At 35.9% G+C, this 14,373-nt stretch overlaps 1 protein-coding gene across 1 annotated transcript in view; it reads right to left on the bottom strand.

Moving 5' to 3' along the window:
• Positions 1 to 14,373, bottom strand: part of FBN2 (fibrillin 2) — a 253,892-nt gene that overhangs the window by 124,473 nt on the left and 115,046 nt on the right. Inside the window, exon 9 of the mRNA XM_014547293.1 lies at positions 3,497 to 3,622. Within this exon, the coding sequence (XP_014402779.1) occupies positions 3,497 to 3,622 (126 nt within the window). The remainder of the gene's footprint in view (positions 1 to 3,496; positions 3,623 to 14,373) is intronic.

The following is a 14,373-nucleotide window of genomic DNA, read 5'->3' as shown; positions in this document are numbered from 1 at the left end:
AAAGCAGGTATCTGGGGTTTGTTTAGCTTCTATAATTGAAACTTTGTTGCTTTCGGAGCTCATAGCCGGGCCGCGGCAGGCGGGGAACCTTGGCTTCCTCCATCACTGGAGCAAGCAAGCCTCCTGCTCGCTTCAGCTGCGTGGCTTTCGGACGCCATCTTGGTTGGGTTAATTTGCATATCGTGCTGATTAGCCAATGGGAGGTGTAGCAAAGGTACGGTCAATTACCATGTTTGTCTATTACTAGATACGATGTCTAGCTAAGCTCTCATGCCATATGAAAATATTTTCCTACACATAAAAGAAACAGGCAGTTACTGTGACCAGGTGGCTGAGTTGGATGGATGGTCATCCGGTACACCAAAAGGTTTTGGGTTTGATTCCCAGTCAGGGCACATACCTAGGTTGTGGCTTAGATCATAGGTCGGGGTATGTATGGGAGGCAGTTGACCAATGTTTCTCTCTCTCTTTCCCTTCCTCTCTCTCTAAAAATTAATAAAAAACATATCCTCTGGTGAGGATTAAAAAGAAAAAGAAGGCAGTTTGTTGATGCTTTACAATGTGGGATAGACTTTGGATATATTTGTTAACTAGAATAAGGAAGGGAAGGATTCAGCATGTGCCATTCTTAGAATAAAGCTGCAGATAACATGCAGTTTCACACTCAAAAAAAAGTTTTGAGTTCGTCCAACTTATTATGGTTAGCATATATTTGGTTACAAAATAAATAGCATGGGAATATCTATGACCTACAAAATTCAATTATAAATAAATTCAATCTAAGAAAATACACCCAGATTTTAAAAAATCAAAGTCAAAGATTTCTTACACATTAGAATGTTAGATTTATTTTTTCTCATGTATAGAAAACATGTACTTATTCCAAATGTAACATAGTTATTCAAAAAAAATTTAAGCTCCTCACTTAATTTTAACATTGATTTCGTAATTTTAGAGAGTCGTTCTCCCCTCCTGAGAGGTTTTCCTCTGTTCCTGGCTTAGGATGTTGATACTGAAATGAACGGGGACTCATGCCTTGCACAGGACTCACTATGCCTCACTCTTAGGAGCTCACGCAGGCTCTGAGAGCATCTAGGACCACAACTCAGTACCACCACATCATGTCCAACAGGGTGAGAAACAATGAAAAGCAGTTATTAACCAGCATAAAATTCTTACATTTGATCTGATCTCATTCATTCATTTGTTGGCTGGGCTATTCATTCAGAGAAGGCTTATTGAGACCAAACTTGTATGCAAGGTACTACTACACAGACATAAAGCTGCATAAGGCAGGACCTAATGAAGCTCACAGTTTGGCCAATGAGTAAAGCACAAGTTCCTGTGACAATATGGTAAACCCAGAAATGAAGGAAATTAAAAATAATACGGTAGGGGCTGATGAATTTTGTCCAAGAGAATGTGGATTAGGTAGCAATGGCTATAAAGAAATGTGGTATCTGATTGGGGACTTGAAGGATCAGTTGAATTTTTGTTGTTGTTGTTGTTTTTTAGAATTTAAAAAAAATGTTAAAAAGCACTTTTACTAAATCATTAATAAAATGTGAGGATTTTCACATTTTCATAAACTAGGTAGGTCAGGCATCCTATTCATTGAAGGGCCAGAATTTCAGTTAGTTTTAATGAGCACAGAGGGGGACATCAAGATGCTTCAGGTAGAGGGGATATTGTGGGCAAGGACCTGGACTGTGCTCATGTTCACAATGAGAGAAATGTGTTGGGTGAAAGATGAGTCCTGAATACAGTCTGGGTCATGTTCTAAAGGGCTTTGAATGCCCAAGAAAAGGCTTAGGACTTTTATATAGCTAGGCAGAAGATAAAGAGAGTTTATCATGTTTTAATGGTAAACCAAATATCTGACATTAAAGAAAAACAACCTCAGTATATCATTAGAAATCTTGATTTTGACTATCTGAATATGATGAAGAATATGCCTCCTTTTCAATGCAAACAACAACAAAAAAGAACAAGTGTCATCTGACTAAAGAAGGATTTAGCAATTTAAGAAAGCAAGGATAAAGAAATAATTTAGAAATATGACATAAAACAGTAATATTTATTATGGCAAGTTCTGCCTTCTAACTAGTTTGTCTTTCTTCTTACCCTTCCCCAACTCCATTCCAATTCATTCTCAAAGGCTTTCCCCACTTGCCTACCAAATAAAATGTTACATATACCTTATTTGGTATTTCCAGAAATTCACAATAAAATCCTCATTTATTTCTCCAGCCACATTTCTTCTAGCCATATTCTAGAACAACTTTCCTGAAGCCAAAATCTATGACATACAGCCATTGATGTTCAGAAATGACTCCCAAGTTGACATTTTTCCCGCAGAGTTGAGTCCATTAACTGTTTCAAGCAGATGATTGTGTGTGTGTGCATTATTTTCCTATATAGTTTAAGAAAATTAAGCCAATTTTGGTTGTTCTACTAATTTCCAATTCTCATAGCTGTTAAATTATGTTAAATGAGCCCTGGCTTATGTGGTTCAATTGGTTGGAGCTTTGTCCCATACACTGAAAAAGTTACCGATTCAATTCCCAGTCAGGACACATACTTAGGTTGTGGATTCGATCCCTATCTAAAGCAGGATCTATATCTCTCATATTTACTGTTGGATGGAAAGAACTAGCATAGTGTCTGGCATATCAGTACATTTTAGTAAATGAATTCAGGTCTCAGCCCTTTCGTTGGGGCTGACTCTGTATTTCCTTTTCAGCAACCCAGTTCACTTGGGCACCATCATCAGGATCTACAGAGGCCTGGCAGTCAGTTGCTGACATATCCTCCTGGTGGGGATAGGAGACTGGCACTATCCAGATGACCATCCTCTAGTAAACCAAGCAACTCCATTTTTGGGTGCTGGCTTAATTTTCCTAATTCCTGTATCTCATGAATCTTTAATGCCCCAAAAGTCTAAGACTTGCTCAATAATGGTTGACCTACACATGATCAAGAAGCACTGTTCCGTTTCTCTAAACAAAGAAGAACATAAAATATATTTAGCTTTAATTTGAATGTGTTTAAAGAACAAAATTAAAGGTGTCCATTACTTTTCCATCATAAATATTTTCACTAGAATAAGCAAGACCTAAGTAAGTAAGACACTGACTATATTCATGATTCAAAAGAACATTTAATTACTACATTCTTCTCCAAAGCAGAATTTTTAAAATCTTTCTCATGCCTTTGTGTCGCTAATGCTGGGCAAAAGCAATGTCTTGAGGAAGTTTTTCTTCATTTCAAAAATGACTCTGACAACATAAAACAAACCCAGATGGCTCCTGAAACTGAAGTCTTTGCAAAGAGCATCTGGTCTATCAATCTCTCAATAGCGGTACCGTTTATTTTAAACAACTCTTTCAGCCATTTTCCCAATGGTTTTATAATCGTTGCCATCTTCATACCTGTTTGGGCTGTTCTGTCATTATAAAGAAGCAGTGTATTGTGCTTTCAAAAACACAAGGCTTACCAATGCACCGAGAGCCATCAGTTGAGGTTACGTATCCACGTGGACAAATGCAAAAATAGCTTCCCACGGTGTTGGAGCATTCGCCAGTTTCACATATCCCAGGAATGACGCTGCACTCATCGATGTCTAATCAAGGGAAGAAGGAGAAGACGGTGAGAAAGGCCTTCATTAAATAGCTTTTAGAAGGGATTTAAAAAAAAAGAGTATGAGTGCAATCATGGTTGATTAGGTCAGATCATATAACCCTGAAGATACTCTTGTTTCAGGCCCTAAAGAATTTCTCACACATATCTATGGGAACTGAGATGAAAGTAAACTCCCATGGCAGTAAAACAAGGCCAACTAAAGCAAAACTCTATATCCTTTTTTTTTCCCAAATGCAATTTAAATTGGAAATAAGTAAAAATGTCAACGTTTTAGTTTCCATTCTACATCAGTTAGGAATTATCCTACTACAGCCTTTATAAAAACACATACAGGGATTATATTTTAAAATATGGAGTAGCTACATTTTAAATTTTTATAGCTAATTTTCACACTAATCTTTTGAACCAATGGAAGGTGGCAAATGCTTTTTTTTTTTTTCTATTTGGATTCAGGAAATGTTTTTGTACTTACATCTGAATATGGGTATATTTGACATTCTGGGAATTAACTCCAAATCTAAAATAATATAGAAACACCACAAAGGGCAAACTTGGGAGGTGTCCAGTTTTCCTATTGTACCTCCCTGCTAATTCATTCAGTTTACTCAATGCTGGGACTAGTCTATTCCCTTTCACATTAATGAAAGGTCTGCTTTCTTTTAAACTTTCACTAAAGCAGGAAACCTGGCCATTTATATAAGCTTTAATGTACTTTTCTTCTAGTTCAATAAGCATCGAGAGGTGGAAAGTCAAAGCTACAATTTGGTACACTGGGCACTAATTGTTAATACACTGAAAAGGAAATGAGCCATTGTGAGGAAAATCCAGCTATGCCTGCTGGGAGTTGGCTGTCCTTCCTAAGGAACAGAGCTAGTAAAGACCAGTGAATTCAGAGACCAATACTAAAAGACACACAAACAGATAATTACTGAAATATGAACTTGAGCATTTAGTTTTTTTAGTTACATTTATTTTTTTTAGAAATGCATTAATAAAAACAAAGGAAAATGTTATTGTAAATACAAGAAAAAATTATTATAAAAATAGTTGGCAATGCCTTTCTTTTTTTCAATATATATTTTTATTGATTTCAGAGAGGAAGGGAGAGGAAGAGAGGGATAGAAAAATCAATGATGAGAAAGAATCACTGATTGGCTGCCTCCTGCATGCCGCCTACTGGGGATCCAGCCTGCAACCCAGGCATGCGCCCTGACCGGGAACTGAACCGTGACCTCCTGGTTCATAGATGGATGCTCAACCACTGAGCCACACCAGCCAGGTCGGCAATGCCTTTCTTGAATTCCTCTATAAGTCTATTCATTTATCCTTTCCTTTCCCATTTATTCTATCACTCTTGCTTACAAGCTGCATCATGAAATAACTATATGCTCATGCGTCTTCTTGGAATATGCATATAAAAAAATTACCAGATTCAGACATTCTCTAAAATAATATCTTTATTTGAGGCTTAATAGTCAACCACTGAAGGCACAATTGTACAAATCAAAATCTACCAACTCCCCAGGAGAGATCAGAATTCTAACAGGAACTGACTACATGAGGGGCATATATGTAATTTGGTGAGTTACCATCAGACTTAATCCAACAAAATGAAACCATGTGTACAAAATTAAGACCCGTTGCATCTTGTGTTTGCTGTCTTAGCTCAGTGCATCCTAAAAAAACTGAACTGGATTCAGAAGAGAAAGAACACTAGAATAGTTGTACTTGGTTAACCAAATAAATTAATCAATCACTTCTGGACAAGGAAGACAAAAAAAAAAAAAGAGAAGAGCACAAAGTACAGCAGCAAGAAGTGCAAAAGTGAAGAGCCAGAAAACTTGCCTCTGATCCTCTTACATCTAAAGTTATACCAACAGTCAAGGCACTTATGGGGCTCAGGATTAATCCAAATTCTTAAAAATTAAGAACTTAAGTCTTTCATTTAACCATTAACTCTCATTTCTTGGCATTTCCTTTCATAATAAAGAACTTCTTTGTTCTCTACTTCCAAATATCCTTCCTGACAACAAAAAGAGTACACAACTGAAAGATGTTTAACATTTTCTTTTTTAAGGAGAAAAATATTTGGAACATAGAAGATCACATGGAATGATATTAAATTTGTGGGTTTTGTGTTAAATATTTTATTGTTCAAAAACTCCATGTTTCACAATTCTCCTTAGAATTGAGTAGGAATTTTAAAAGGTTACAGTCAAAATAATTACATGTAAAAGGCTCTCGGCAAAGTATTTAAGAATTCTATATGAAAAATAAGAATGTTTTTCATTTATTTTTGAGCTAGACTCCCTCCAAAAATTTTTAAATTAAAACATTTGGTGTTTTATTTTTCTTTTTTTACTGCATTTCAATGTAGCGATGCCCAATATTTATTCATCCATTTAAACTTAAATTTAGCATTAATATTTATGTTAAGAAGGATGTATGCATTTAACTCTTTTGTAGTATCATTTCTTCAAGAGCATCCTATATAATAAGAGAGGAATATGCTAATTAGCCGTTACGCCCTGAGGCGTAACGACCAAGCACTTCAGGACCAGATCACAGATCAGCAGGAGGGTGGGCCAGCGAGGTACAGGCGGCTCCTGAGAGCTACAGGAGGGGGCAGGGCAGCAAGCTATGGGGGCAAGGGAAGAGGGGAGAGGGGCAGAGGGAGCCACCGGAGGATGGGGCAGTGGGTGGACAGTTACGGGAGGGTGGCAGTGACCTACTGGCTACAAGCACGTGGCAGAGAGCTACAGGACGGGGCAGGGCAGCAAGCAAGCGGGAGGTGGAGAGCTACAGGAGAGGGCAGGGCAACAAGCTATGAGAGGTGGCCGGGGGAGCTACAGGAGGTCAGAAGCCGGTGGAGAGCTATAGGAGGGCAGCAGCGACCTACTGGCATACGGATTCATGCGCAGGGCTACTAGTATGTCATAATCAGGTTTGGAAGTATTATCTTCTCAAATATAAAGTGTATATTGCCTAGATATATACAAATGTGCCTATGTCTATTCATGGGGAAGCCATTTGTTTAATGGGAATTATTTTCATTCATGCTCTGCATACCTAATGTGCCTCCACCTACCTTCCATTAACTTTTTTAAAAAGTTTATCAGTTTGGAGGCTTTGGTCTGCAAATAATAGAAAATCTGATCCAAACTGACATAAACCAGAAATTTAATAGCTTGCATATCTGAAAGTTCAGAAGAGGCATGGACTTCAGGACTGGTTTCTGTGAGATACACTCAGCCATGCCCTCCTCTGTGCTTCGACGTTATCCTGAGGGTGCCTTCCTTGATAGAAGCAACATGGCCGTAGCAGTTGTAGGCTAGATCTTTGACTGGGACATCAAGCAGAAGAGAGGGTGTCTCTTCCTGTGATTCTCTCCTAAGAGCAAGAAAACTTTTTCCAAAGAAAACCAAGCAAAGCTTCCCTTTTGTTTTAATGTCCTCAATGAATCACATGCCTATTTTTGAAAACTCCTCTAGTCAGGAGAATGTGCTGATTGGAATAAAGTCCTGAACCAATGACAGTGGCAAGTGGGAATGCAGTTAGCTTTAGACTAATAACAGAGAATGTGACACAGAGGGAAGAACATATTTTGAGATTAAGTTGAGTTTGGGACATTTTGAACTTGAGACGTTTTAGAGAAACAGGCAGAAATTCCAATTGCGCAACTAAAAATTTGAAACTCAGTAAAGATGTAAGGCATAAATATGTACATTTGTGGTTTATCACCAACTCCATGAATTGCATTTTGAAGTTGTAACAATAGACTGGATCTCAAAGACAACACATAAATGAAAAGAGTTGAACTTAAGGAGGGGACTCTGAGAACCACCACCATCTAAGTGAAAGTCAAAGGAAGAAAGGCCAGTATAGGAGGCTGGGAAGGAAAGGTTAGGGAAGTAACAGGAAGAGTATGATGAATGGAGGCTAAGAAAGAACACTGTCAAAAAGGAGGCGGTTTTTAAGTGTGCCATGGAAAGGTAAAGAGAGAGAAGGAGTGGAAAGTGTTTGATAATTTGAAGAGGCTGAACACTTTTTTTTTTTTAAAGAAAACTAGATCTAAGCAAAACCATCTGACAGGTTACTGACTGCCAAACCACATAACCTCATATTTGTCAACCAACATTTACAACATTTACTGTAAATCTTACTCAAAGCAGAATATAATGAATAATTTGGTAAGTAGTGCTAAGTGTGATCTCAGATATCACTGAATTCTAAGAACAGTGCCCTAGAGATTGTCAGTTCCAATATGTACATGTCATACATAAAAGCAATCCGTGGAACAATTGTGTTACAGAGAATTAGAACATCAACAAGAAATTTTGTTTTTTTTTAAATGTGTTCTTAGAATATTTATTTCCATGTATGCCAAGGAACTTTATGTATTTGGCCATTCTGTATAATTTTTTTTGTATAAAAAGTATATTCTGTTTGACATTCAACTTCTATTAATTCATATACTGTTTAAAATTAGGGCTATTCATGACCAAAGTTTAAACACAATAAATTGCAAACTATTTCAAGCTTTTTAAAGGACATAAGCATTATTGAAATAAAATAAGTTGTAATGGAAAATTAATGTTTTCTTTCCCCTTTTCAGATTTTGAAAATAAGGTATACACAGAATTTCATTGTATATTTATAAACAGCCTTATTTAAATACAATAATTGTGTGATAATGTAATTCACTTTTATTTAAAGTATAAAATTCAATGGTTTTTAATATATTCATAGGATTGTGCAACCATCATTACAACCTAATTTGAGAACATTTTCATCCTCCCAAAAGTAGTTCCATCTCATTAATAGTTACTCTCTCTGTCTTCTTCCAAGCTCTAGGCAATAACTAATCTATAACTAATAGATCTATGAGTAATACTAACTAATCTGTCTCTATAGATTTACCTGTTCTAAATATTTCATATAAATGGATTCATACAATAGCTGATCTTTCGTGACTGGTTTCTTTCACTGAGCATAATGTTTTCAAGGTTCATCCATGTTGTGGCATATATCAGTACTTCATACCTTCAGATTGTTGAATAATATTCTACTGTATGGACATACCACATTTTATTTATCCATTTATCACTTGATGGTATTTGAGTTATTTCCATTTTGGGGCTATTATAAATAAAGCTGTTATGCACATTTGAATACTAGTTCTATTAAGATATGTTTTCATGTCACTTGAGTATATACACAGAAGTGAAATTGCTGTCATATAATAACTATTAAAAACTGCCAAATTGTTTTCCAAAGTAGCTGTAATATTTTACAGTATCACTAGCAATATATGGAAATTCCAATTTCTCCACATCTTGCAAACACTCATCATTATCTTTTTTATTGTAATGGTGTGAAATGGTATCACACTGCAGTTTTGGTTTGCATTTCCCTAATGACTAATGATGTTGCACACATTTTCGTGTGATTATTGGCTTTTTATAACTCTTCTTTGGATACTACTATTCAATTATTTTGCTCAGTTTTTAATTGAGTTGTATTTTTATAATTGAGTAGTAAGAGTTCTTTATATATGTCCTACGTATGATACATGATTTGTATATGAATTTCCATATGAACCTTAGAATCAGATTGTCAATTTCTGCTAAAAAAAGCATTTTAATGAATACTGTGTTTTATCTAAAGATCAATTTAGGAAGCATTGCCTTCTTAATAGTAAGTTTTCTGGTCAGAAAGAAAGAGTATCATGAGAGTGATTAAAGAGATGGAGGAGATGCCCTAGCTGGTTTGGCTCAGTGGATAGATCATCGGCCTGCGGACTGAAGGATTCCAGGTTCGATCCCATGCCTGGGTTGTGGGCTCTATCCCCAGTAGGGGGCATACAGGAGGCAACTGATCAATGATATATAAGAGCTGGAAGAGAGAGCTGGAGGAGAGAGGTTCTGTGTTAATGTGTATTAGGATGGCTTTGACTGTAGGTAAAGAGGAGGTGTCAGGAAAGAGAAGATATACAAGCTAGAAACTTAACTAATTAATGGCAAGAGTTAGAAGGAGTCTAGAACAGTGAAAGAATTAAGTGCAGAGTTGGAACATTTTTTTTCTGGAAAGATGGAAAGATAATTCATCAAACGCAGGGAAATGGAAAATGCAGATGTAGTAATAGAGGGAATCTGAGCCTGAATAAGTTCACATAAAATAGCTCAGTCTTTTCAATAGAATAAAACAGAGTACTTATGTGCAAAACTTTCATGTGCATAAGAATCACCTGGACAGCTTATTACACATGCAGATTTTGACTTCTAGTCAAGATACTTCAGTACTCCCCTTCTGCTCCAAACACATAGCAGTGACAGATGACATATAAAAAGAGAAAACAAAAAGACCCAGCTGGTTTCAAAATACAAGATAAACATTTCCTTGGACCAGAAACAGAACTGCAAAGCAGAGAGACAGCTGAAACTAGGGGTTTGCTGGACTCCTTCCCCAGAAGCTGCCAGTGGTGGCCAGGAGATCAGAGTTATGCCCAATGATGACATTGTGTGATAAAAACTAGAGGAGAACAAGTGCAGAGGAGAAAAGGGTCAGGAAAAACTTCCACAGGAAACTGACAGTTAAACTGAAACATAATAAATAGGTCTACCAGAGGCTATGGCAATGAAATGGAATATTGTTTTCCAAGCAGAGTAAAGAGCACACACAGAGACAAGGCAAAAGAGAGCATAATTTATCTGAGGAACTAAGTAAATGTTAATGTGTCTTGAGTCACAGAGCATGTTGAAAGAAAGGAGGCGGGAGAGGTAAGCAGAGGACGACATGCAGGAACTTTATCCTGAGAATAGGGGACTCAAACAAGGGAGTTACATGACTAAATTTGTGTTCTGGAAAGATCACCATGGCTGCAATATGGAGAAGGGAATGGAGTGCAACAAGCAGGAGATAGAAAGACCTCAAAGAAAGCCGTCCCAAAGATAGAGAAGAGAGACAGTGGTGATGAAGGTAGAAAAGTGGATCAACTCAAAATATATTTAGGAAGTAGAATCTATCCAAATGTCTTGGGATAAAATGGTTGTGTCAGGAAAGGGAGATATTGAGAGTGGTACCCAGATTTCTGTCTTGGGCAAGAGAATGGATGGATAGTTGGGTCAATCACTGAGATGGATGACATGAGAAGTGCTGGTAAGGCACATATAGAGTGGGCTTAGTGGAGCTTGAGTCTGTGTATGAGTGTGAGCTAACTGTGGGACATTGAAAGCACGCGTGACTCAGAGGCAGCTGCATAGAAGAAATCTGTGTCCTCTTTTGGGAATCCAACTCTATAATTTTTTTATAGGAATGGGAAAAGTCCATCTAGTGATCCTGATGAAATTAGTTTTACTTGACTGGTGAGGATATTCCCTAAATTACAATGCATTCAAGAATAAGTCAGAAGAAAGAAAGTAGAGAATGACTGTAAATAATTCTAAAGTTGGATGTGAAGAGAAAGGAAAAAAGAGGGCAGTAGCCCAAAGGGAAAATGAAAAGAGAAGGATACCATTTTTTAGAAAGACAGAAAACACCAGGGGCCATGTAGAGGACAGAAGCCTACTATCTGTCATGTAATGTCAGTATCTTTGTGTTATTTCAGGGTTTTACCATAGAAAGATTATATATTCCTTCTTGATCCCTTTTTCCTCTTGTTATTGATCTAGGGAAGTACATTTTTAAAATAGTTTCTGTTTGTTAATATTAATAGGAACCTTTTAATTAAGAGTTTTGGGTCTACGTGGGCAAAATAATACCATTATTAAAGGGTTACTATGGTAGCAATGTAATGAATGGTTCCCTTTTGGCTTGAAATTAATACTGCATCTTTGTAAATACTAATTTGGAGTAAGTAACTCAGGCATGAATTAAAGGCAACAAGAGGCAATTCCATCACAGTGCATTTTAACATTACAGCAACAGTTGGAAAGCTATTTCTATTTCAAAATGCATTAAAGTTACTGATAACATAGTCAAACATTATGAGCTTAAATTTTTGGTCTGCATTCCAAAATGGTATTTCTTTGGAAGTGTAGCTATTTGCCAGCAGTGACTTTTCCTTTCCTTTCTTTCCTTCTCTTTTTTCTTTTCTTTTTAATTTACTCTGGGTGGAAACATTTTGTTAGTCCAAGATAAATAAGACCAAATTATTTATAAGTTTTAAAATATTGAAGATTTAAGGTGATGAAGCTGAGTTTCTGTAGGAAAATACTTTTAACAATTGAATGGTAAGCTGTTAAAATTATGTCCTCCAGAATCTTCCTTTCTTCTAATCCTCCCTGCCTTCTACAATTACCTAAAAATATTTAAATATAGGGAAATTAAATCAAAAGGCTCCCTTACTGTTGAGTAAAACCTACACTTTCAACAACACAAATGTCAGGAAATTCCAAAGTTAAATTCACTATAACCATTTGGACTTGGCAAAGATGCAAGAATTTAATATTTTCTGTTCCCATTTTTTCTTGTTAAACATCAGTACATTAAGATGTAATCATAAAATCCCCAGGATTTTAAAAATATTTTGGCACAATGCAGTAATAACCGCAATTTAAGAAATCTTGATCTTTTATCGATACTCTAATGATGCATCAAGTCACTTATTTTGTATCTTCTAAATAAATGACATCCAGTGGAAAAGAAATCTATCCTATGTTCCATTATAAAAGTATCTCAGACATATTCATTAATCTCTGTGCTTTTCATACTTATTACCATTAAAAGAAAATAACAAAAATGGTATGTTCAGTTACAAGACTATGAGCAATTCTTATAAAGAAAGTTAATCTTTGAATTAGTACAGATGTGTTTTCTAGGGTTTGTTTGATTTCCTTATTTCCTTATTCATCTGACAGGTTACATTGATATACAGTCAGTTTAGATTCAACAAGTAACTGTACACACACTGAATTACAGACATATCTGTGTATTATACACAAAACGCATACAAGAGCAGATATGTGAAGACAGAGAGCTCATTCCTAAGGCTCAGCTTCAATTAAACTTTGATCTGTTCAACGGAGTGATGCATGCCATCCGTTAGCATTCTCTGAGCCAAGTGGCAAATTTAAAATGGCTAACATGGGAGGCTCAGCAAGACCTTGACTGGATCTCACTCAGGTCACACTCTAACCAGGCTACTGGAGCACAGACACATTCACACTGCATCTTGAATGATTACTTTATGGTGCAGGACAGAACTGTTACTTATCCATAGGAAGTTATCTGGACAACTCATCTCCTTTCTTTGAGGTCCTGATTGGGCAGATGAGAAACATACATTCACTGCCCCTTCCCACACTCTAGTTCATAGACAACAGTTTCCAAAAATGATCCTCACTACTGTTAGTTCTCTTCAACCTCTTTAAGGATTCTCTTTTTACACAGCCTGGAGGTGAGGTATGAACCACTGAAGGCAGGACAATCTTCCCCTTTCTCTCCACCTCCTTTTCTCCCTCATCTCATTCCTATTGCTCAAAAGTTATGCAAATGATAAAGACAGTAGTTACATATTGTATAGTAACATTCCTAAATTTTAATTACTTTCTTAAATAGGAGCATATTCTAGAATACATTTTATTCATGAGATCTACATAGTTTGATTCCAGATAGAAATATTAATAATTAATTACCTAGCTACTATAAATCCTATATACACTAGTATCCAGTTTATATAAAATTGCAACATTATACTTTGTGAAAAGAAAACATCAAAAATAACAATCTCCCATCTTGAAGCTATAAGGAAAAAATATACAGGAAATACTTTAAAATATAAAATCAAATTTCAAATAAATGCCAGAATGCTTTACTTCCTGTTTTTCTTTGCTAGTTAATTATGAAAAATATTTTTCTATCATAATAAATTAAGAGAAAATCTTCCATGTGGGAGAAAAAAATTATGATAATCTAATTTGTGAATAGCTGTATTGTATGAGTTTGTTAAGTTGAATTAATTTTCTAAGCCTACAACTAAATATTCACAATATGGTTTTACTAAAGAATTGGACGAAAAATTTTTTTAGTAAACTTCAAATGTTTTCTATTACAAAGTATCTTCAAAGGCTTCAAATCTGTTATGCTTAGAACCAACAAAACAAGAAAGCAACCTCTGATATTTTTTTTCAAAATATCATTAAAAGCACTTTTGTATATGCCTTCATGTTAAACAGAAGCTTTAGAAAAAGTTTGCTAATATTTTTGTTTCTTTTTAAAAAATAAAATACAATACTGACTGCGATAACACACACATCCCTTCTTTTTGAGTGACGCACTGATTCATATCCCATATAACTTACAGGTAGATGCATAAAAGTAGAACAACCTGAAATGGCGTTAACAATGTTGAGAGCACTTTCTTCTAATTTTAGGAATGGCCAGGTTTCCAACTGCACTCTAGGTAATAGTAGAGATTAGGAAAGGAGCAATATTATATAAAGAAGAGTAGCAAGAATAGAAACTTATAGTTGGAGGTAAGAAAGGTAGACCTACAAAGAAAGATAATAAAGCTAAATTTACCACGATCTTTGCAGGGCATTATTTTCCCTTTGGAACTCTTTGGCAAACATAATGGCAACTCTGAGTTCCAGTTGAAGAACATTCATTTTGGGAAGTCAAATAGCTTTCTGATGATGATGATGATGATGATAAATCTTACTATATCATTTTTCAAACTCATCAAAGAGCCACATCTCCTTACCTATTGCTATATCACTGAATCATCTATAG

Source organism: Myotis brandtii, unplaced genomic scaffold (assembly GCF_000412655.1).
Source record: "Myotis brandtii unplaced genomic scaffold, ASM41265v1 scaffold470, whole genome shotgun sequence".
NCBI lineage: Eukaryota > Metazoa > Chordata > Mammalia > Chiroptera > Vespertilionidae > Myotis > Myotis brandtii.
The sequence above is the reverse complement of the archived record's forward strand: the minus strand, read 5'-3'. Positions and strand labels throughout refer to the sequence as shown.